Source organism: Passer domesticus, chromosome 3 (assembly GCF_036417665.1).
Source record: "Passer domesticus isolate bPasDom1 chromosome 3, bPasDom1.hap1, whole genome shotgun sequence".
Lineage (NCBI taxonomy): Eukaryota > Metazoa > Chordata > Aves > Passeriformes > Passeridae > Passer > Passer domesticus.
Genome location: NC_087476.1, coordinates 44,698,132 through 44,722,235, shown reverse-complemented (window position 1 = coordinate 44,722,235; position 24,104 = coordinate 44,698,132). Strand labels below are relative to the sequence as shown.

The 24,104-nt window shown below is 36.7% G+C and overlaps 1 protein-coding gene across 2 annotated transcripts in view; it reads left to right on the top strand.

Moving 5' to 3' along the window:
* The window catches only part of PDSS2 (decaprenyl diphosphate synthase subunit 2), a 111,897-nt gene that overhangs the window by 58,316 nt on the left and 29,477 nt on the right, over window positions 1-24,104 (top strand). For both annotated transcript variants that reach the window (XM_064412845.1, XM_064412846.1), the window contains exon 3: window positions 11,001-11,199. In XM_064412845.1, coding sequence (XP_064268915.1) covers window positions 11,001-11,199 — 199 coding nt within the window. The remainder of the gene's footprint in view (window positions 1-11,000; window positions 11,200-24,104) is intronic.

The window sequence follows — 24,104 nt, the reverse complement described above, 5'->3', positions numbered from 1 at the left end:
AGGGCTTTGGTCAACATATGTTATTTAGTTCTGAGTCTTACTGTCTATCTTTGCATCATGTATCCTACCATCACATTTTCCTAAAGCCATGCTACAACAGCTGTTGCCAAAGCTTTTGATCACCTCCTATCTTGCCATTTTTTTTTTACTCCTGTTTCCAATACCTAAAACTTGCTCACTTCATCCAAAGGGAAGGCCTTCATGCTAACTCCATTGTAAACTCTTTTCTTGGCTTGCTCTTCTTTTACCCCATCAGTTTTTAATGTCTTATTTTTGTTTTTGACTATTAGAAATATAATACGTTTGTTTCAAGGAAACAATGGTGGTTTTGCTGTTTCTAATCCAGTTGCTGTTGTGCAGAGGTAGGCTTTCTTGTGAGCTTTTTTTTTAAGTGGCTGCTGGTATTCATTTTTGAATTAACATTGCAGAATTTAAACTTAGTCTGAATTGTCTAGAAACTTCACAGGGAAATAACTCTGTAAAAGTTCTGTATGATGTTTGCTGTGCTCTGTTTAGATCTTTAAATTAGCCTGATGGCCCTTCGGGTTGTATAACGAATCAGGGCTTGCATTTGTTTCACATTGCACAGGTTTCATATTTGCTTGGAGTCTCCTTACAGAAGTGCCACCTTGTTAGTAGAAGTGGTTTTGTCAGTATTAAAATGAGTTAATTGTACAAAGAGCAGGTGATAGGATGACCTTATTGCAAAATATTGTTGTTAACTAAATGCAGTAAACAGTGTTTTTTTACCATAGTACCTGTTCAGTTGTCATAAGACTGGCATTGCCTGGAATTAATGGGATTATTTTTAATTTTGTAAACATTTTTTCTAAGACTCTGTTAAATCAAATTTGCCTTTTGTCTTTCAAACAATTTCAGAACACAGATAAAATTTGTTGGTCAGTTTAACCAGGAAATTTTGTAAGTGGATTGTCAGACTGGAGATGTGCTGTTAACATTGGGTTATGTTCTTTAGCCACTGGCTAAGCATTCACTGAGGATGCAAGAAGTTCAGGTTTGGCTTTCTCAAGAATTTGGAAGGATGCAAAAGTACTCCTCTGTCTGAATTTTTGAAAAATTTCTCTAAACAGAGGGATATAGGACATCTAGGTCAGGAGTGCCTGAGTTTGTAATGTTGTTTCCCTCCTGGTAACTTAGTGGAGCGGGATCTGGAGTCCAGGTGTCCCACCTTTCTCTCTCATAATCTCCTGCAGACTGACTTTTTTCACTCTTTTGCCATCTGGCTGAATGAATAATTCAAGGTTTTGTGTAAGAGCTGAGTAACTGGGCAGGAGTGGCCGAGGAAGGAGGTGTGAGGCTGCCCTGGCCTTGAGAGCTGGGTGGCTGCCTGATGGGAGACCCAGATTTCCGAGTGATGCATGCTTCAAAAGAGGGGCTTGGACTGGAAGGACAATTCTCTGCAGTCAGGTTGTCAGGTGGCATGTCCAGTACTTAACTTCTTCCTCTCTTTCGCAGTTTTATGACTTCCAAATGCTGTCTGTCACTTGGTGTTTGGGGGACATTGGCATGTTTTTAAGCGATAAATATATCTTTGCTTGTGCTGACAAATTTTCACTTTTGCCTCGTTGCATCTTTTCACCCCCATACCATCTATGAGCACAAAAAGGCAGGAAAATAATTGTCTCCAATAGTAATTTTCTAATTGGAAGTCAACATATGCAGCTGACTAGAAAGGTACTTGAAATCATCTTATAGGTGTTTTCTCAGAGATGACACTCGAGTTATTTGAGACAACTGTTTTTCCACCTGCTGTGAAGGATGAGTTGCCTTTTGGACACTTAAATATTTCTGTTAAAGCAGCAGATTGAAAAGCAGATGAGAAGTTCAAAGCCAAGGCTGAAAGTTCAGTTTCAACTTCTAGTTTTCTGACTTTTGTCACTTTGTGTCACAACCTAACTATTGTTTTCACTTAGAGTTATTAATTAAGAAATACTAAGTTTACCCATTTAAAATCTGTTATCTTTCTTCACAGAAAATGAAAGTGAATTTCATTCCTTTTAGTATCCTGTGTTAGATAATAATTGAGAGAATAATAGATTCCAGGGACCTTTGATCTACCATTACTGTAAAATAAAAATAAAACTTAATTTTTTTTCTCCCACTGACCATAATGATTTTAACCTTGTGTACTAATTTGAATGGGCTTGTGGGGGCAGAGTCTTAAATGAGACAAAAATGAAGGAAAAATTGCTAATGCTGCCACTGTATATCTAATGAGCACTGTGTAATAAACCATAACCTCTTCAACATTTCTGTGGAAAATGGTGTGATTATTTTGGATGGCTGGCCCTCTGTGTACGGCTCATTACCATCTGGCATAATGTGTATTGATATAGCCTGTAATTGTCAACTCTTATTTGACATGCTGCCTTTAATAAATGTGACTTGCATGGCTAGAACCTCCTAATGGTTATATGGAAAACTGTAATTAAATAAAATATGTATACTTATGTAAAATACACACCCTTATATCCATAAAATAATTTTGTAGCGGGTCTCCGTTTTTCTTTATCTCCTGTTCTTAGTGGGAATATTTGTATGTATTCCCAGGTTAGTACTGCATTACCAGTGTGGATAACTAAATATGTGAAGACAGACATGAATCTTGAATGTAGGTTGTTTCCTCTTGCAGAACTTGCTTCAAATACATTTTGAAATATTAATTTTCTGTGCACTGTAAGACAGAATTAATATACCTGCTGTAATAGAGCAGGTTCCCTGCCTGATGGTGGCTTTGTGTGCTCCTGCACTGGGAATGGGAGGTAACTCTAATGGGCCAAATGGCACCGCTTTTGGTGCTTCTCCTGAAGAAGGTGGCTGGAATAAATGCATTTGTGAATCTCAATGTTGAAAGTATTTATACCTCCTTAAAGGAAAATGGGCTTCTGGCCAATGGTAAGTTTTCAGATAGAGGGACCAACATATGCTGCTAATCTAGTCATACATATTCTGTTTATTATCTGAAAAATTTCCTTTCCTCGCCTTCGCTGTTCATTCATATATGAATAACTGAGAGGTATCATTCTGGTAGTTGTATTGGCTGCCTTACAAAACATAGGATTTCCCCTATGATTTAAAGTTTATTTAATAAACTTTAATATTTATGCAATGGGTGTTCATCTGGTGTTTCCTTCAATGGCACTGTTAATGGAGAATCCATTGTTGCTCTTTTTAAGAGATTTTGGAAGGCACCTTCCCTTTATGCTTTTTGGATTTCCTTAGGTTCAGGCTATTGGATCTTATGTTTGCTTGATAATCACCATATTTTGTTGACTTTGGTTTTTTGTAGTATAGATGCTTAAACTTTCTTTAAATATTTGTGACCAAATCTACTGGTTTAATATCAGCCTTCTCCATGCATAAAATAGCTTTTGTTCCTCACTTCATCTGTTTTCTTTGCTTTGATTGTTAGGACAAAAACCTTGAGAACTCATACTTTCTCAAATTCTTCTCGACTGAAGTTTTCAAGTGATAATTTTTACTGGTATCAGAAACTCAGGGTTAACAGAGACACTACTTTTGCTAATACTCTTCCCTTAAATCATCTGTGGATGCTGCTGGTCTGTTTGACCACAGCCACATTCTGTATCTCAGCTGATTATCTCAAATGACCTGTTCCTTTACCCTCCTTCCACCCTTTTCCAAACTTTGGGTGCTTTCTTCTGGAAAGAGTCTCTACTCCTGCATATCTGTGGTCTGCATTGAGTTCTTCTGATTGATCTTTTTTTTATTTTGCATTGCATATTTTAACTTGAGTAAAGCATATTGAACCAGCTCAGTTGAATCCATATTGAGGATTTTTCACTCTCTTTGCTGTTTATTAGCTGTGTTATTAATTTTCTATTGTCACATCTCCTGAGTGTAAGTTCTCTGGACCTGCTCACTGTAAAATCTTACCCACTTCATGACCAATATTCACTGCTGGGCTAAGAGATGTAAACACCTGCTTGTGCAAATAGGTTGCTTAAAATATAACAGGCTTTCTACAGTGCCTTGCCTTTCTGCAGTTTTGTTTCTGCCTAACCTTACATAATGGACCAGTGCAGTTCTTTAAGTTGTTCTTGGTTTTGAGGCTTTTTTAGTATATCTGTTTTTAAATTGCCATTGCTCAGCTCCCTCTCCATCTCTGCATTTTCTCATCCAGTCTTTTATCAGTTTTCTTCCTTGCCTAGCTTGTCTGGTTTGTGTTTGTTCCTATCAGTTTTTTAGTTTGTCTAAGCTAGATAGGGAAGGAATTATAGCTGATTCAGCTTTGTCTAAACCACAATTGTTTTGCTTTTTGTTTTAGTTTTTAATCAGCTTAGTCTTTTTAATTGGGGATTTGTGGCTCTTTGGTCATATAGCAAAATTTTCATAAGGAGTTTCCAAAAAGTATTCACAGTTGTTTTTTGGGTTTTTTTTTAATTTATCTAACTGATTCAGCATTGAAAATATTGCAAATGTATAACATGCCTGTGAATATTATCTGTCGTATTTATAAAGAATGTTTGCATGCTGTTTTAGATTATATTGTTTTCATATAACACATGTATTGAACTCATGTTCGTTTGTACCTAAATTTGTCTGAAATTAGGTCTTTGTAGCAAATTAATCTTTATTGTAGAGAAATCAGGTTAAATGCAACATTTCTTGAGCTAGCAAAATTCCTTTTAGAAATTCAGCCTAGTGTCAGTACATTGTCAATATACCTACATATTGCCATCATACATTATTGCATGATTTGAACATTGAGTATCTGCATCATTATTTACAAAACGAGAGAATTAGGTCTTTGAAGAAGTAAACATCTTAGCTCATGCTATTACGTGATGAAGTACTTAATATAGTCTGCATAGCTGTTCATATAGTCTATAACAGATACCAACTGGAATTTCAACCTGCCTTTTATTAGAAGCTTAAATCTTAATAATTGCTTTATAAAAACACAATATTGCATTTGACAGCTTTACTTCATTTTGGAAATGTGACTCTTCCCATAGGGATAATCACTGATTTTAAAATGTGATTATGATATGTGATTTTATAAGTTTGACAATACACTTATAAATTAGTAGCTCTAAATTTTATTACTGATTTTTGGCATCAATATTCAAGTAATCCAAGAAGTCTTTTTCTAGATAACTTAATTTTTTTCTTTCGATCTTCAGGTGAACACTCATGGCTTTTCCTTTGGTTTGTTCAGTTAGGTTAAGCTAGCCATCCTTCCTTTAAAAAATAAAAAAACCCATAAAACCTAAGCTCTAAAGCTATTTTTTAAACAATACTTACATAAATACTGGTTCATGTCTTGAGTCTGTTTCTTCTCTAGCAGGGTAGGAAGGATCTCTGAGAACAGGAAAAGTAATTGATACTTTTTAACAGTTTCTAGTGCTTATGAAACCTATAATAACTGAAATAAGATCCAAAGCTATTTAAGTTTCATGTGTCCTGGTTTGTAGGGATTAAAAAACATACCTAGGCCTGTCACCACATCTCACTGTTCTTTTAATACCTATCCCTTGCAGAATGTCCTTTGTATCCTTCTTGCTAATAAAGTCCCAACATGACAATATTTGTCTGTACAGCAAGTGCATCTGATTCATGTGCATCTGATTCCATGTCAGCCTAGACTGCCTGCTCCTCATTGTTCACATAGCTGCATAGTCTCTGGTTTCTGGATCTTACAGTAGCTAGGTACTTCTTATTGAGCAGGTTTCCTCTTGATATTCCCTTCTTTATTGGTCCCAGCCTGTGTGCCTGCCTCTGGGAACTGGAAAACATCAGTTTGACTTAGTGATTCTGGTGGTATTTTCCTTCTGGCTTTTCAGATTAACACTTTTTCCTTTTAAACTGAGCTTGAGGTAGTGATCCTTACCTGTGTACAGTATGTCTTTGTCTAGATTCTCTCACCTATTTTCCTTAATTGGTGCTTTTGTTTCCAGGCTGAGATTATTTTTCTTTTAGGCTGTGTGACTGGAAAGGGGAGTTGCTGTGATGAGGCCACCCAACCCAAGGACAATGTGCTGTAGGTTGTGATCCCTGTTCTTTGGCCACTGATGCTGATTGTAGGAGTAAGCCAGACACAAGTTCAGCAGTTAGGGCTTTGTTTTGCTGGGGATGATGGTGCAAGTGTGGATTCTTGCAGCCTGCTATGGGGAGCTGGCTCCCAGGCTGGAGGGCTCCTGGCTACGCTGTGGTGACACAGTGGTGGCCGTGTTGGCACATCAGTGGCACTAGGCAGAAGCTGATACAGGTTGGTTCACTTGTGTGTTGCTGTCTGGAGTACAAAGTGGGAATTGGTTGTTCTGTGGTACCCCTAACAATGCAGTCAAGACCTGTGAAAACCCTTCTTCAAAATTCCTGCACACAGGACCCTGACTTCAAGTCAGGCTTTTCACTCTCCACTGTCAACCACCTACAGTGCTTAGGAAAACTGGCTTGCCAAGTTCAAGTGAATGTTTACCCACTAAAAATCAGAAAACATTTTCAAATCCTATAATGGGCTGAGGGAAGATCTTACTAAGACACATTATGGAAAAGAGCCTAAGCAATATTTGGTGGTGGGGGTGACAGAGAGTGAAAATGTAAGATCTTTTAAAAAATAAATAAAGAAATACAGGAAGGAGCATTAGTAGAAATTTTACTTCAAAAACTTTGTGATACTAGGAAGGGAAGGAGATGAAAGAGGTAGGATATGTAGCCAGTTTAAAAATAAAGTGATTGTTAGAATGCAATTAAACATCATACTCAATGAACTTCATAGACCAGATGTCTTTCAACTTGATTTATCCCTCAGGTGGAAGACACTGCTACATCTTAAGACCAAGACAGAAGGAACCGCAGAAGTCTTGGTCTCTAACCTTGTTAAAGGATAGGAGTTGGTAGATGCTTTCTGCTGGTTAACAGATACATGAGTCATGGTAATGCAGTGAATATTTAGTGTTCTGCTCAAATCTGCTGCTTTACCTTGAAAATTTTCCCTGTTAGTGAAATCACAACATCTGCCATACATGTTGACTGGCCTTCCCCCTGCCATTTCATTTCTTGTAAAAGACACCATACACAAGATGGAAATGAGACTCCAACACAGTGATGCTATTTGTTACTCACTATGCATTGTTCTTCTAATCATGGCTTTTTAACTTTGACAGATGAATGGGGAAAAGAACTGTAAGAATCACTGCCCTTTTTTGCTGTGTAACTAAGTGAACAATCTTGGTGCAGCACCAGCTAGTACCCAGGGCATACAGGATCAACATGAATGTAGTTTAAGCGCCTTCTTGTCTTCACAGAACTTTTCTTTCTGTTCATGGTTCACAAAAAATGTAAAATCAGATAATAAGTGCTACCCAAATATATAGTCAATACCTGAAATAATTGCTTTAATTCTTTAGTTAATGCTTTTTCATATGTAATTTTCCACTGAAGACGCTATTTCTTTTTATTTCAAATTCATAGGTATGTGTATATAAAGATTATTATAGTTGTCACTGAAATGGAATAGATGCTGATACTTTTAATTTTTTTTAAAGTCCTGAATGTAAGGCTTTTCATCCAAATCAATCCTTTTTGTATTGAAGGGAAACTATTGAATTGACAATCACAAAGAAAATGTTCAAATCTTGGGTGTGTACTGTTAGTCATTTTAATTCAAAGCTTCAATGATAAGAGTTCTTAAAGAATTTTTGATCTATCAGTTTCATTATCTTTGTTCATTGTAGTTGCCTCAAAAATTTTCAAATGTGTTTTTTAGTGGCTAATTTCAGTCTTTGGCCCATTTCTGTGAAATATTATACCTGAAAATGAGATTTTCAATTATTAATTATTTTTTTGCATAGTCTACCATCCCTTGAGAAGCCAGGTGTAGTTCTGAAGGTTAGCTGATAGTGAAAGGTGTACTAACTCAAGCTCAATACAGCTGTACTATTTAATATGTCTCTTTTATCATATGTTTTGCAGAATCCTATTGTTTCTTTTTAGAGTAGGACTTGAAATTAGGAACTTTGGTGGTGGTTTGCAGGGAATTCTTGCTTCAGAGGTGAACAGCGTGGAAGTGTGTCAGCATTTAGTGATAAAGCTTTTCTGATTCTTAGCACGCTTCCATTTGGGAACTTTGTGTGTTTAGAAATGTTGACTGTTTTCTCAGTACTGCCTTGTACCAAGGTAAGTGCAGATAATTCTTGTGGCAGCCACTTCTGGTTTTTTGTGACTGTGGGCTCTGGAGTGAAAACAGGATGGAGGCAGTCAGAGTTTGTCATCCCATTGCCTTCTTTCTAAGTCCATTGCTAAAACATTACATTTTTTTGTATGTTGGGATTGGTTGCTTTCAAATACGAAATTATTTGATCACTGAATTGTAGTCAGATGGAGAAAGCCGTGTATAGTATTTCTTCAGCCGTTTAGCAGCAACTTGGTAACAGCAGTGTTTATTTGTTGGATACTGGTCTTTACAAAGTCATGTCAAGGATCCTCCTGTATCTGTGGCATTGTGCACTTGTTATTGAGCCTGGGTATTCTAGGGATTATCACAAAGAGCATTAAAAAATGCATTGCCTGGGATTTCTGCAATAGCGTTGATTCTTGTATTTTTTACTCTGCTAGGGAGAGAGAGTGGAAAAGCAGTATGTAAGATCAGAATTAGACATAGATTATCTGCCTAATATGATTCTTGTTAGCACAAATAATGGCAATACTATTTGAAGAACAAACGGATTATAGAAAAAGAAATGAAAACATCCAGATCCTGACCATGTGGAAAGCATGACACTGATGTATTTGTGTAACCTTTTCATGAAGAGCGATGCTGAAGTCAAAGAGGGGATTTTGATTTCCTTCATTAAGAGCTTATTAAATGAAGAAATAGGACAGTCGTTGTTTTGCTTCAATAGTTGGGGGGTCACAGAGGCGGGCCTGGTCTCCTCAGGATATTAATGCCTGCTTTCAGCCGGGGGAAATGAGCCGGAGTGAGCTGCAGCTTTATGTGCTCGTCACTAGGGATCCCCATATGTCCTGGGATCTGCGGCAGTCGGAAATGGCAGAGCTGGGCGGCGGGGAGCAGAGGGCTCTCATTGCTATTCATACCAGGTAGCTCGGCTCAGTCTGCCCTGAGCAAGTCTGTTTCATGTTGATCAGCTGTCCATCTGATAAACCGAATTGATACGGACATTTCCTCCAAGGGCTGCCCTGACAATGACAGCAGGAGCATCGGGATGTCTTGTTAGTCTTTTTCTCCGAGCTTGAAAATTTATTAACCCTTTGTTAGAGCGAGCCAAGCGTGATTACAATACTGCGACTGCGTTGTGTGAGTTTCTCCCTCACGTCTTTGAAAAGCAGCCTCGGCCTTCAGATTTATTGTCTACATGGAGAATGACTGTTTGGTTTTTGAACTGTTTTTGTCTGTATGGCGCCAACAATTTGTGAATTATAAAGGCAGCTTTTAAAACAGCTTAGGGTTTTTTGTGTATGGTAAAATACATCAGGAACCTCTATTTATGCTCTCCCTCCAGCTCCTCTGCCTTTTGTGTGCTGCCCAGGCTGTGTGACTGTCCCATCTCTTCTCTCTTGCTAATTGACACTGGCCACTGCCCTGAAACAGGTGTTGCTGGGACTGTTCACAGGTCACGTACATTTGGGGCAGAAGGTTACTTTAGATTAATATGGTTTGGGGCAGTTGGAACACATGTGCACTGTCCAGAGGAAATGGAAATAATTTGTTCAGCGCTGTGCTAGTACTGAGGCAGAATCTAACCTGAGCGTGTACCAGCTGGTATCTTTGTACGTGAAGATATGGATCAGTTTGGTTACTCAGTGAATCAGTGCTTGGCCACTTCTGAGTAAGCACAGAGAACATAACACGCCTTTGTACTGTGTTTAATTAATTAGAACTTTAAGGCCTTTAGTAATCTGTTTAATTGTGGGCATGAATTGCGTTTTGCTCATATGTGAAATCTCTGTGGCAGAAAGGGAAATGTTTGAGTCAGAGAAGGTGTGAATGTGTTGAAGATTTTGTAAGAATGCGTCCTGTGTGTATCTAGCATTAAAAGGATGCTCCAGTGCATTGCTCTGTTTCCTCCTCCCCTTGCCCCTGCTCAGTTATTTTGTCTGTTCAGCACCCCATTGTCCTGAGCTGAGGTGGCATCTCTGGGATTCTTAGAGTGACAGTCACTGTTGAGGGCTAGAGGATTGAATTGGGGGAGAAGGGGGGGAGGAGAGGGCTGTGCTGATGACACTTTTCTTGCCTTTTCCAAAAAATTAAAATAGAGAGCAAGCCTCTATGGAATGACCTCTGTGGAAAGCCTCTCACAGGGATTTGTAACCCCTAAACCCAGAATGTATCATGCTATGTGTTGGAGTAAGAAGTGATTTGTAAACCTATCCAATAAAATTGGCCCCTTTGCTTGACCATCACCTTTGCTTCTGACTAAAACCACCAGTGAAATACCATTAGTACACAGTTTTAAGCTGTTTTTCCTCTCCTGCCTGAACCCATCTCCTTTGGTAGTATTGAACTGCAAGGTATTCTGTTATTAATTTAACTCTAATTTGAGCAGTCATTGACTGCAGCATTCTTACATTGTTTGGATTGGCTTGCTCAGGACTCCCCTGCTGATATGTCCTTTGTTTCTTTCCATCATTACTTTCTGCTTGGCATTTTCTTCATGTCAGTGTCCCTCAAGTTCTGGTAGACAAAACAGAAAAAAAGAAAGCACCATAAAGGACTATATTGATTATTTTGCTTTATTTTGTGAAAGAATTCAAACAAAGGGCAGCATTCTCCCAAGTGGAGCCTGTGGTACCTGTGGTTTGCCTGGAAATACTTAGTGACAGTTCTCTGTGTTTAACACCTCCTGGCTGTGGCTTCTAGAAGCACACAGAAGAGCTACATGATAATTAATAAAATACCTGTTTAGCACATGTAGTTGTTTGTTTATTTTCACTAAGAATCTCTGTTCTATTCATAGCATCAAACATAATTGTGCTTTTTTCTTTCTTTGTTTCAGTCAGAGAAGTCTGGCTGAGATTACGGAGCTGATCCATACTGCCTTTCTGGTGCATCGTGGCATAGTAAACATTGGTGAGCTCAAGTCCTGCGATGGCCCACTGAAGGATATGCAGTTTGGGAATAAAATGGCTGTTTTGAGTGGAGATTTTCTTCTAGCAAATGCTTGCACAAGCCTTGCACAGTTGCAGAATACCAAGGTAAAAAAGAAAAATTCCTCTACTGCCAAAGCAAGTAAATATTAGCAAGTATTTTGAAAGAGAGACCCCCTAAAAATCAGCAGTTATGTATGTATATATGGAGCATCATTTAAAAATCAGCAAGCTGACTGTTATAGCTGTAAATTTGGCAGTCTGCTGCTGCTGTGAACATGTTTAACAGTCTCCTATGGAATTACTGTGATGATATCTTTAGTAAGCATTCTGAAGCACTGAAGTAATGGATGGATGGTAATTTTGGTGAATTTAAGGCATATGCAGTGGTATCTTCATGACATGTCAGGCTACAATACCTCTGGAAAACTCCCAGTGAAGACATGTTTGGTCTGTTGTTTTCTTTTACTTTGTGCTTTGTGAAAGTTTTTCTGTCTTAGATAATTTGGGGAGCAAAAGACTTTACTGTTTTGTCTCAGGTGACTTTTTGCTTTTAATATTGTTAGGGATTTGGATGTGTCTGAATATTGGATTGCCCTACTAATGGATGTACTAACTTCAAAGGACAGCTGCAGTCCAACCGCTTAGCCAAACTGTTTGAAACTTTACAGGGAGATGTTTTTGATGAGAAACAAGTTGTGTATATGTATTATCTTAGAAAATGAGACTGATGGAGACATTGAGATCCTCTCCCTAGTCAGTTCTTCTTTTTGCCAGATAGTATCAACTACACAAAATCATTCTTGACCCACATTTATCTAGCTTGTTCTTAGAACCTCCAGTGGTGGAGAGAGATTCCTGGGCATCCCTGTGCCAGCCTAGTGTAGCACCTAACTGTGTGTATGGCTGAAGAGCTAAGTGTGCCATTCCAATGGAAACTCTACGTTTTGCAGAGGTGTTTTTCATACATTTGAAGATTGCTGCCATGCTGTAATGTAAAATAAATGTTTGTCATGTGCAATTGTCAATAATCAACATAGTTGTAATTGTCAACCTAAGTAGTCTGGTTTTTTTAAGATTCTCATGCTAAATCTCCTTGTGGTAGTAGAGTATTTCTGTGCTCCTTTGATCATGAGTATGAGAGTTTCTCTCAGAAGTGGTGTCATTTTCTAACACAGAGCTGAGATTCAAGAGAAGAGACAGAAAATTAGATGTCAATCTGCTGGAATAGTGGGTTAAGTCATTATGGTGCTAACTTGTAGTAAGTATTAGCAAAAAAAGTTTAAATAGTGCACACCATAATCAAAATGGGGTGTAATTGATTTTAGTAATTATTATTAATTTGTATCAGTTCATTCTTTTTAGTACCCTGTAAGTTTCTCAAGACAGACCAAAGGATTTAACCTTAACTACATCATTTTTCTGTTTCAACATAAGAGGAAACTTTTACAAAATGTAGCAACTATTACTTTGCATTTAGTACATCATTAAGTATTGCAGCAGGAATGTATAATCCCTGAAGACTTGCCAGGAAACAAGCCTACAGTGAAATGAAGCACAAGTGCAAAGAAATACTTTTTTTTTTTAAGCAATCATTATACTGCATGTTGGAAAATTCTGCCAAAACATTTTAGCACTTTTTTTCATTTTTCTGACATCTAAATACTTTCATAGCTTCTACATACGATAAGTGGGATGCCATTATGGAAACTGATTGACTTAGTAAATTATTCTTTTTCATACGTCTAACCCTACTAGCAAAGTTAGAAAAATTGAAATACAAGCTATAGAAATCTCTTGACAGGTGCAATGATTTAAACATACTGTATTTATTCTTTTGTAAATGATGAATTTTCAAATCTGGCATCTGTTTTTTAGCAGTGTGAAATAACTGTGACTTTTTTCCTTCATAATGTTTTGTGTTCTTTGATGTAAAAAGTAAAAATCACAGTACTGCTTTTTTTGCTGGCATTTAGCAAATTGGCTAATGAAATGAGCAGCATTTTATCATGCATGGTACTGACCATGGTAGCCATAACCTCCACAGACATGCACAGCTATTGTGTAGACCAGAATTTAAATTAAAGGGGGTTTTAACATAACTGAACTCATTGCTACCAGAATAATTTTATTGTCTGTTAAATTCATGTCTGAGCTCGTGTATGATGCATTTATCTCTCTGCTTCTCTCGGGGCTGACAATTAGACGTGAAATTCTGTAGTCGTAATGAAATGCAGAGTTATTTTATAATTGCCAAGGGTAAAATTAGCAAAGTCAATTATTTTCCCTTAGGCTTTTCCCTGTAGATATTAAAAGGCTGCAAGGTAATTGCCTTAGGTAACACTTTGATTTTTAAATAACATTAAATATAGGAATTGTTGTTGTTAATTCCTAGTAATTTTCCTCTTCTTGCTACTGTTATAGAATATTACTATAATGATGTTAACAAGAATCAAGGCTCAGAGTTTGTGTTTTTGGGGTTTTCTTTTAAACTAGTGCTTGTATCTCTCATTAGTTTGCTAAAGTTTTGCTAAAGAAGGTTTTGGGGTGGTGTTTTGGGTTTTATTGGTTTTTGATCTCTGGTACAAGGACTCTGGATTGCTTTAATTCTCAGTTAGAAGGCCTCCTGCAAAGTAAACTCTACTGTTGTGCTATTACAAAATCATTGCAAATTTTGGTTTTTGAACACATAACAATTCGGAAGAAAGTATTCTCATTTTCTGCTTTGCAAAATCTTGGTACATTAATTATGAATAAGAAGTTGGTATCAACTGAGACTTGAAATATTGAAGGGCAGATGCATGTGAGTGGTATATTTTTGTAATCATGGCAAAGTTCTACATCTTTTAAGTAATAAAAACTGTTGAAAATGAACACTAATTTCTTCAAAAGCCTTTACAGTACAAAGCATTACATTGATCAGATCACATGTGTTAAAAATTCTTTTGTACTTTTTGATCACCTTATATAAATTTACCTTTTGGGTGGTGGCTCTTCTTGGCCTGCTGATTGCAGTGATAAATCATGTTGTTGATTGAAAATTAGATGGATAAAACCTTACTTCAGAAGTGCATCCTGTAGCAGATTGTTTATTGCTAATTCATGGATTTTAGAACAGAATTGAGCCCAAAGATGAATTGGTTTGGGATCTTTCAGTAATTGATATATCAGCAGTGGAATGGCAAACCTTTGGCGAGGAAGGGCATGTTTGTGTTTTGCTGCTTAACTAACAATGCAGTAGTATGTGGTGATGTGCTTACTTATTGGGTTGGGGTGTGTTTATATGGGATGGCAGAGTTATTTTGGTAGGTTTTCTCATTTTCAGTGTGCAATGCTCCAATGCTAGGATCGTGATAAGATGTATGTAATATATACGTGGAAGCCATTGTAAACATGTAGGTGTGGGAGTGATGGAAAAGTAAATTATGTTTGCCTAACAAAATAGGGTACCTCCCAGCTATCCTGTGGGATATGTGATTATAAGCAGCTTTAAATAAATGTGCTAATAAATTATTAAGAAGTGTAAAACGATCTGTTTAATGGGTGGTTCTTCGTTGCCATCTGAAGACAGTATGTCTTTAACATTTGTTATCTTGGTTTGCCTAGACAAGGATGTGGGGATGAAACTGCTAAAAGCAAATATTTGGAATAAAAGTCCCTCTTTGACTCTGGTAGCAAAAAGTGTTAGTTTTGTCTTTGATTTCTGCTTAAGTACCCTGCACTTCCTATAATATTTTTAGGGTGGCATTCAGATGCAAACATAGCAAAAGTAACAAACATTAATTGGCATTTTTGTCACATGTCATGTGGATGTGGGATATGGGCATTTTACCACAAGTGATGTGTGGATACTGACCATAATATTATCAAATAATGTGCTTTTTCAGTGTTTGTTACAGAGAAGTTGGAAGAAGCCTGTCACAGCATTGAAGCTGGTGCTTCCTTGAGCATCTGAATCATCAGTTGTCTTAAAAACTATAGAGGAGGTGTTTAAAAGACATGATTAAAACCAGTTTTGATGCTCTTACACACTAAAGAGAGTGGTGCATAAAACTTCAGAAGGCTGAAATGGTACATTTTAGTGCAACGGCTAGAAAATGGTAAAATAATTAGCAAATGCATTCCTTGCAATTTCATAAACTGATAAGAGGGCTTCCCTTTGTATTTAAAGAAAGAAAGCCCACAAATCAGCCAAACAACCAAAACAAAACCACCAAACCCCAACATATACAAAACAAAACAAAACAAAAAAAAAAAAAAAAAAAAAAAAAAAAAAAAAAAAACCACAAAAAAAAAAAAAAGGCAAAAAAAAAGAGAAAAACCAAACCCTCCCCAAAGGAAGAAAAAGCCTATCCCAAAAACCTGAAGTATGTGTTATGGTAGTGTTCTCTGTAGTTCTTACTGAAATCTTAAGAATTGACTCAATTTTCCCACTGTAATTCAGTGCCTTGAAATGATTAAGCTCTTCATAGAAACACTTCAAAATCTACAGGCTGAAAGCTTGGAATTGGATTTAAGAATCTTGTCTCTCAATGCAGAGCTCTGCCAGAAGACCACATTGTAGAGCATTGTTTTATTAAGTATTATTTGTTCATAAATAAACAGTAGCACAGATGTAGTACTTATGTAGTGGATCCATTTCCTTATGTTAAGTTTATGTATTCCTAGAGGCATAAGTGTGTTGTTTATCAAATAAGCCTTGTGTTTACATAAACATCAATAAGTTACTAATTTAAGTCCTCCTGTGTCTCCCTGTTACAACCACCTGAAGGTGCCCTGCACTTCAGATAAGAACTGTTTATCACGAGCTATGGTTTCTACTTCTGTAGCATCAATTGTGGTCCTGTGGGGAAGGCTCGGTCTGGAACTTAAGCAACCTTGGTGTGCAGTGAAAGATATCATCTTCTTTCTGAAATTATGCCAGTTGCTCTTTTGATTTAAATTGACATTTTTGAGCGTTGACAAACAAGCCAGGTGGAATCCACAATTTTAATTCTTACATGTCATGTAACAAAGGTGTTACTTGTATCAGACTTTTTCTTTCCCTGAATGATATCGAGAGAAGAACATAAACTTGTAAAAAAAACTATCAGTAATCTGACAAGAAAAACCCTTTTAAAATGGGAACTAAGTGTTAATAGTTTCCAGTGTAAAGCCAGCTGTTAGCAGCTACTGACCTGTAATAGATTCAAATTACCATCCCTCAGAACAGTGCGTTTTGTTTCAGGTAAGTAGAAGGTCCTCCTTCTTAAGTGTAGTGGAGATAAGTTATTTTCAGAGCAATGATAGTTATTTTGAAAGAGAGATTCTTCTTTGTTATCTCTGGTGAAAGATTCGAACCATAAATATCTGCTAATATTTTCAGCATATATCTTTGTTATATTTTACATAACATAAACAGAGAAATCTATACTCTGAATTTGCCTACTGGGATTCAGTAGCTTTATTGATCAGACAAGGCAGGATAAAAAATCATGGAGAAATATTGAGTACCAGAAGTAATGTGTTTGCTCCCAGTTACAGTGTTCATATAGAAAACTGAAGCTGGTGATAATAATTTTCGAATCACTTATATATTCTTAATTGTTTTTAACTCTTTGTCTTTGCTCACATATTGACTTTCTTTTTCTTCCCTAGTACAGGCTGCTGTTGGAGATGAGTATCTTTAAAATTATCAGCTTACAGAGCAGCTGGGTGACAGGAATGTGGGGAGAAGCAGAGATCAAATTGGGTTAAGATACAGTTTATAAAGTTTGATAATGATGTCTTCTTGGGGGGGGAAAAAAAAGAAAAAAAAACCTTCAGATTTTTATGTAGAGAGCTGATTAAAGAGCTTTTCTGAAGCACTTTATCATGTCTATCTTGGTGTACCTTCCCCTGAGGCACTGCTTAATGATGATGTACTGGACAAGATAGGGAGTAGGATAATATCTATATTGTTGAGTATTTTTGTTTTAATTTAGAATTGTAGAATGCCACAGGGGCATGTCTCAAAACCAGACACTACTGAAAAATGCAGGTGAGTTTAAAGAGCTCTGAACTGATTTACAGAAAAGTACACTTAAGAAACACTGTTTTGTTTGGATACTGGGAGGGAGAAGAAAACCAAGAAATAAGTCTAATGTTTTTGAACCTTTAAACTAATGGGAGATGACACAGGGCAACATAGCTACCATGACTGAATTATTACATAATAAAGCTCTTCCTTAGGCAACCCTAAATATGCAGTTCTGTGTCTTAAAATATTGAGACACATCCTGAATATTGTCATACAACTTAGCATAGCTTTTTTTGGAGAATGCAAACACACTCTTAAGTGCTGAGAAATACATAATAATTAATAATTATGTATGAATACTAATGAAGAAAAGTGTTATTTGTTATAATTATTATGTTTAGATGGCACCAAAATGTACTAATTTACATACCCTTTCAGAGGTAAAATTAGATTTCATTTACTGTAAAGTAAAATGTAAAAGAGTTGGTAATTGAAACAAACTTTATGTTCATTTAATGGACGTGTATTGGTTTTTCTTCCAAATGTTTTCAAACACTGGATTTTTAATAAGATTTATTTACTGAAGTTTTATTGACAACCATGTGAAATTCCTTTAGTAGGAAAAAGGCAATTTTTGTAATAGTTGGTGAAAGTATTGAAGCATTGGGGCGGGGGGGGGAAATCTTGTGTGTTAGAGATAAAAGGTTAAAATCCATTGGAATCAGTACCTAGTAATCAAATTTTTCCCACACTACCGCTGTAAAACTTTTGTTTGGCATTTCTGCTGTCATTAGAGGCAACAGCCTTTGACACTGATGATGACATTAAAATTGTGGAATGATGCTAGTGAGTCTCCTAATTACTGCATTGTACTCTTCTCATTGTCTCTTTTGATGCTTGTGTCTGTGGAACAGCTTCTTGGCAAGCGCACCTTTTGCCATTGTTCTCAAGAAGTAGCCCCTAAAACAACACCTGAGCAATGAAACATTCTGTTTTCTGAATATTCTGCAGTTTTTTTTTCTATTTAACATTTGCTATGTATAACCAATATAATTGAATATTTGTAAAATTTCATTACCTTAATAACTTTGCTTATATTTTTGAAAAGTAATCTTTTAGAGAAGTTAAATTAGAGCATTAGTTGACACAGTTTATTAACTTATTAATTAAAATTCTAAAAATGAGACTTAATCTGTAATTGTGATAATGTTAGAAACAGTCTCCTTTTAGATCAGTAAGAGTCCTGTTGCGTTGCAGTGAATGCCAGTTTTGAGATTAAAACTGCTTATCTTTGCCTTCCTAATCAGTGCATTCCTCAAATAGGTTTATCCTTTACCTTAGTGGCCTTTTGCACCTGTACTCCTGTACTGGTTTTTAAAGCTAATGCTTATGTTAAGCTTTCCCAAAGTTGGTCTCCATGGTGGTTAGTATATGGCTGCATGGAAAGAGTGTATTTTTCTGATTCTTGGCCATGGCACTGCTGGAAAATTTTATGTTTAGATTTCAATCTGTTTTCTGTCCTCCCACTTCAGCATGAAAAAATACTTCTAAAAAAAAAGAGTGATTTCTGCCACTTCCCTCATGGATGTCTGTGACTTACAAACAGTACCTTGTAGCAGAACATGGAAAGACTGAAACTGAGACCGATAGCAGAATATGTCATCTTAGGTATGGTTGTATCAGCAAGTCTAGATTAAAATCTTTCCCAAAAATACACTGCAAGAATATTTTTAAAGCTTCAAGGCATGGTGCTGTTGAGAACAGAATTGTGAGTGTTTGAGATTTTGCCTCAATGTCACATTGAGCGAATGGCAGTCTCAGGAAGTTTTCTGTTCAGTTCTGATGAATTTTCAGTAGCCTACCAAAGATCTTTACACCAATTTGCACAAAGTCCATGCAATATTTTTGCCTCTGAATCATCTCACTGTCTCCTCAACTTAGATTTGAATTCACCTTCTTCATAGTAGCAATCAGTCATGTCCTTCTGCTTCTCTGGTCTGCCCAGCAGACTGAAGTCAGTGTTTACTGCGTGAGTTCATTAACCAAATACCTGCCATTATTCCAGGTAAATATTGTCTTCCTTGGAGATAAACTGCACAGCTGCTTCTAACACCTGGTTTAGTAATTCTTTGTCTTATAGAACTACTGTTTGCCTCGTAATTAACAGAATGCTTTGGAAAATACAAATATGCCATCTACATGAGAGAGAGGGCTTTTCAGAGATGACTAAACATCAGTGAAGATAAAAACTGAAGCAACTGAAGAAAGGCTGAATCTGATGAAAGTCAAAGGTCATTCAACATCTCAAGACAATCACTAATGAGTTCTGGGTAGCTGGGGTCTGCTCCTCTTACATTTGCTCCCTTAATGTACAGCACTGAATTGGCAGTTGTCTAGTAGTGAACACAAATACTTTGAGTCAGAAATATTTACAGGCTTGAGATATATATGTGCATATTAAATATGTGTATGTATGTATCTCTGTGTGTGTATATATATACACATACAAATTTAATTGAATGTTAAAGCCAAATTTTGGAATTAAACTTTTTTGTTTTTTCTAAAGTGAAACCCCCTCCCTTTTCAGAGAAATTACCTTTGAAAGATTTAAGACAAACATTAAAAAATGTCTAAATTTGGTCTTTCTGTGACTGTTAACAAGAGTATGTATCCAAGATCAATGCCGGACTATGTAGCAAATAGATATTCAAAAGAAAACAAAATTTATTCTAAGAAATTGAAGCAATGAAAACTTTTGGTTATATGATGTTTTATTCTGCATGAGATGTGTTCTGTGGGGAAGGGCTCTCAAGAGCCAGCAATTCTGCTACTTCATGCACCACTAAATTACAGTAGGTATTGGCACTGCCTGCATTTCTTAAACAGAGATGTTTGTTAAAGCTTTTTCTTTCACAGCTGTGAATAATCATGGAGGAATTCATTGCTAAGTAGCTTTAGTCCTTACACAAATTATAAAATGAAAAAGAATTTTCACTGAACAGGTATGTGAAATGAGAGTACCGATGAAATTTCTTCAACAAAAGCACCGGAAGAGGCTGTACAGGGTTGAGTCACCATGCATGGAAGTCTTTAAAAGATGTGTAAATGTGATGCTTAGAGACATGGTTTGGCAGTGGATTTGACAGTCCTGGGCTTAGTTTGGCCTTGATGATCTTAAAGGTCTTTCCTAATGTAATGATTCTATGATTCTAAGGTGATGACCTCCAGAAATTATATTTGCAATGTCAGCTTCATTCTCTTTGTAGCTGAAGAAATGGAAGATCGAAAGTTTTGTTTTCGTGGCTTTATTCAAAATCTGTTTCTCAGACATAGTAAAATTCCTATTGAGAGTGCATAGGAGAATAAAAAGCAATCAGATCTATATTGGGTGAAATGCTGTCCCAATATTATGTGAAACAGACTTTTTTTTTTTCCTAGAGGTGGATTTTCATGACAAGACAGTTAATATACAGTTTTGCAGGACTGGACGTTATAGTGGCTGGTATATGTTCAGCTGTACACCTGGAGTATGACTTCAACAGACAATAGAATTTTAAAAAGTGAAAATATATTTTTGTGGTGATTTGTTTGCAATTCAAAGCTATTAGCAATAGAGATGACAATCTAAGATTAGTCTGCATGGCCTTTCTTAGTCTCCCAAGAATGTAGCTATTTATAATAGGGAAATCTATTCCTAGTACAATCAGTAAACTTAACTTTTACCTAAGAGAGTATTTGTCACCAGCTGCGTAACCTTGAGTGTATTATTTCAAAGATGAGGAAAGTTGTTACTGATGCTGCAGATGTAAATATGTAAAGCTGTGGTCCTTCTCCAGAAGCTGCTGATGTCACAGAGTGCTTGAGGCTGACAGGGATCTCTGGAGATCATGAAGTCCAAAACCCTCATTCACGCAGGGTCAGCTACAGACAGTTGCCCAGGACTATGTCCAGATGGATTTTAAATATCTCCCAAAATAGAGACTTTGCAACCCCTTTGGGCAACCTGATCCATTGTTGGACACCGTCACAATAGACTATTTTCCTGTATCCAGGTTGCTTTTCATGTTTTCATTTGTGCCTGTTGCCTTATCCTGTCAGAGGGCACTGTTGAGGAGAATTTGGTTCCCTCTTCTGCATTCCTTTCCATCAGGTGTTGTACTGCAGGAGAGGCTAAAATAGATGTGCCGTGTAAATAGGGCAATAGATTATATGTCTTCCCTTCTCTTTTCATTGCTGTAAAGCTTCTATTTAAAGTGAACCTTTCCATGGTAAAATTTTTTATAAAAGTGCCTTAATAACTCGGTTTCAGTGTAATAATATGGTAAAATGCATAAAATTTTAAAAGTAATATAAATATGTTAATTGTATTTTTAATCAAAATGCTGATGTATTTGACTTCTTGTTGGCTGGAAAGAATATTGAATTTCTCAATGGACTGTAACTGCTTGTTAATATCAGTGTTTTGAAATTCAAAGCATTTTACTTGGAGTCTAGAATCTGATTGCTGCTACCCCTGGTAAAAGTAGTTGTTGATTTATTAGTTTAACAAACATCTGCAGCTTCATTAAGTTGATTCCCTCTGTCAGATGCTAATTTGTCTTCTGATTCACATTTGTTCAGGTACAGACTGTTCAAAATAGTAGATGCTACTTGCAGGTACAATTTGTGTTATTCACTTTAATCCTGAATTCATTGGTGAACGTATCCCTATTTAATAGTTGTCTGCATGACAACTATTAAACTGGGATATGTTCACAACATGAACATATCCCAGCATGACTGGGAGCAGCATTTTATAACCATGCTCTCCTGTATCACTTATGGATGGGGAGGTGTTTATAGAACCCTGTAGTCACCAAACCTTCTTCTTTCACTGTTTTATATAGAAGAAAGTTGTAATGAAATTACCCATCCAAAATGGTCAAGCTGAAGCAATCAGGTATTTCTCTAACCTGGGTCACTCAGCAGCAGCAACAGTTGTTCAGTACTTTAGTGCAAGGATCTGCTGCGCTGGATCTGCAAAGGTATTAAGAAACTGTGTAAGGTATCATGTGGAAGTAGACAAGGAAAATTATATTTCATCTGTTGGCTATGTTGTGCTTAAGGAAAATGACTGAATTATGCATTAAAAGTCTTTACACTGATGAAATCCAATTTTGTAGATAGTGCTGCATCAGCATAAAAAGGATAACTTAACACTGGTGAAAATCCCTAAGGCAGACTGACCTTAAGGTAGATATTTAACAATATATAGCAATTTACAAATTGACATCTGCTGATTATTTTTTATGTTTTAGAAGCACCTTCTTAACAAGTAGTGGGGTGTTTACACTGTATTGTTATATTGCAGTTTGCTACTAATTCATCATTAAAGAATGAAGAAAGCCATAACTGTTTTCCAAGACCACTTAAAGCATGCTAGAAAGGCAAATCACTGTCCTTCCTGTGTTTTCACTGCTAAGAGACAGCCAGATCCAAAAGGCAGTAAAGCTCAAGATTATTTCATACAGTAAATCCAATAGGATTCAATAAACATTAGATTTAAAAAAAACCCAAAACATTCTGTAGGCTGGCACACTTGGTTACCTGTATGACTAAAGAGGAGATTACCAGGAAAGAAAACAATTTCACTGTTCTTGGAACTCCTTACAGTTTTCACTCCACCCCCACTCCCCCCGGTTTTTGGGGTTTTTTTAAGTTATTATTGAACAATCAAAATCCAAAAATCAGCTCTTTGCTGAGTTTTGTCTTTAGCTTCCTAGTGTTGGAATGTTGTTGGGTCAACTTTCTGTGGAGTTTTTGAGTGTCGGTACATTTCTCAAACTAGTGCTTCTTTGGGGTGGGACATGCAAGCTGAAGGAATTTTTATCAGTGTATATATAATGGTCAGGAGACCCATCTAATTTTCTTCTTTATTTCTGTGGAGAAGTCCTGCTACATTTTCAAATCTACACATCAGCAGCAGGGATTAGGGTCTGTCAATTGCAGATGTGTGAGGAAAGGGTATTGTTTCAACATAAGGATGGAAGGAATTACTTGTGGTCCTTCTCGGAAGGAATTTGGCAAAGCTAAGGAAGTTTGTCAAATAGAAACTGTGAGGGATGAAGAACAAAGTTATACCTATTGCTGTGTTCTTCCTAGTGCTGCTTCCTGTCTTCCCACAAGAGCTTCATCCTTTCTGTGATGTTTCCCTTGAAAATATCCAGCAGAGTCTGGAGAGACACCACGTTACTACTCTGAAACAGAGTGGTCTGTGTAATCAATTCCATTTCAGCTGTTGAATTTGAAATAAAATGCCCATTCTTTGAATGGAGCTCAGATTCATTCCTTTTGTAAACTAGAATGAAAACCAGGGAAAAACCTTTAAGTGGTGTTATGTTGCAGTAAACTTTACACAAAGTGTTTTGAAGATGAGTGAAGAGAGCAAAGTGCTTGTGTTGCTGAATTGATGACACTGGTGTTGTCTTTTCATTCAGGTTGTTTAAAAACCTTGTGAAGGATGAGTGGGGCTCATTCTTTTTACTGTGCTTGATAGAGTCTGAATCATATCTTTTAACTCTGGTGAAAGTACTCTACCAAAATGTCTTCTATTCTGTGATTTCCCTGTATTTCTTCCAGCATGGAGCTTCACTTCCATTAAAATAAGCCTTTTTCTCTAGACAGAGTTGAATCTTCCTTGACAGGCAACTGCAGTCATGAACTGGGCTGCTGTACCTGCAACAGTGAACAGGTAGCCCATGTGACACCATGTATAATGCTTTGGGAATTCTGAACTCTTATAGATAAGTCCTTAGGAAACTACATGGAATTCTAATTTAAGGAAAATGAAGGAGGACATTCATTGGTTGGATGTCCTGAGTAAGTTTGTGAACTAAGTGAATTACCAACATTTATATTTATTTTTTCAAGTAATATATAGAAATTTTGAGCTTGTGTAATTAGACTCAAAGTAAAATTAAAAAGTCTTGAAGGGCTAAAGCTCTGCCTTTTTGATAAACAACCTGAAATGGGTAAA